The sequence below is a fragment of the Nematolebias whitei genome, chromosome 17 (genome assembly GCF_014905685.2).
Source record: "Nematolebias whitei isolate Nwh7 chromosome 17, NemWhi1, whole genome shotgun sequence".
NCBI lineage: Eukaryota > Metazoa > Chordata > Actinopteri > Cyprinodontiformes > Rivulidae > Nematolebias > Nematolebias whitei.
This window is the reverse complement of record NC_056514.1, coordinates 3,816,144-3,816,975: the sequence shown is the minus strand read 5'-3', so window position 1 is coordinate 3,816,975 and position 832 is coordinate 3,816,144. Positions and strand designations below refer to the sequence as shown.

General features: G+C 46.2%; 1 protein-coding gene across 1 annotated transcript in view; it reads right to left on the bottom strand.

The window, feature by feature from the left end:
• Positions 1–749, bottom strand: part of exoc6 (exocyst complex component 6) — a gene marked incomplete in the record, with an annotated part of 59,289 nt that extends 58,540 nt beyond the window's left edge. Inside the window, 1 exon segment of the mRNA XM_037691296.1 lies at positions 632–749. Coding sequence (XP_037547224.1) covers positions 632–732 — 101 coding nt within the window.
• Positions 750–832: the final 83 nt, after the last annotated feature.

Below are 832 nucleotides of genomic sequence, written 5' to 3'. Positions count from 1 at the left end.
TATATGTATATATATATATATATATACATATATATATATATATATATGTGTGTGTCAGGGCCAGTGTCCCTGGCTCTGGGGTGAGTACAGTTCCTGCCTGCAGGCATGTTGTTTGAGGAGGCTGACATCAGCTGGTCACACTAAATCCTTCATAGTGGCCTTGGCAGCTCCTCCAGTCAACACAGGACTAAAACCAACGAGCTCAACATCTCATTTTATTGCCATCATCTCTCTTCCGTTCACAAAACACCCGGCAGTCCTGAAGAAACATCTGATCTCCTTCCACGTCAGAGACACTTCCTAATTTCTGCTAAACATTTAGCCGTTAGCTAACGCTAGCTAATAAAAACAAGTCACACAAACAACAGTGATGACATTTCTGTCATTTATCCTCACTCTCGACTTAAATAAATATCACGAATTGTCATTATTATTCTCATCAAAGCTAATACACTGGTTGAAGACGGTTCGTGTTAGCTTCTTCGCTTGCCTGTTTTTATTTCAACACCATTATGTTGGCTACACTGCTAACGTTAGCATCCGTGGCTATGCCTGCTTTTGATCAGGAATGAAAATTAAGCTCCGGCAGGCATTATTAAAGACAAGCCACACGTGGTTAGTTGATCCTTACCGAAGGGTGGGACCGACACAAGCCGTATCAGTGCTCTCAATTTCCTGCAGAATCCGTTCGTGCTCCGTTATACAGTCCATGGCTTCCGTGCAGTCCGCCATGATTGTTGTCAGTCAGCAGGACTGGTGTGGGGGCAGCTCGCTGCGGGACACCGGCCTCTGGGGGCAGCTCGCTGCGGGACACCGGCCTCTGGGGGCAGCT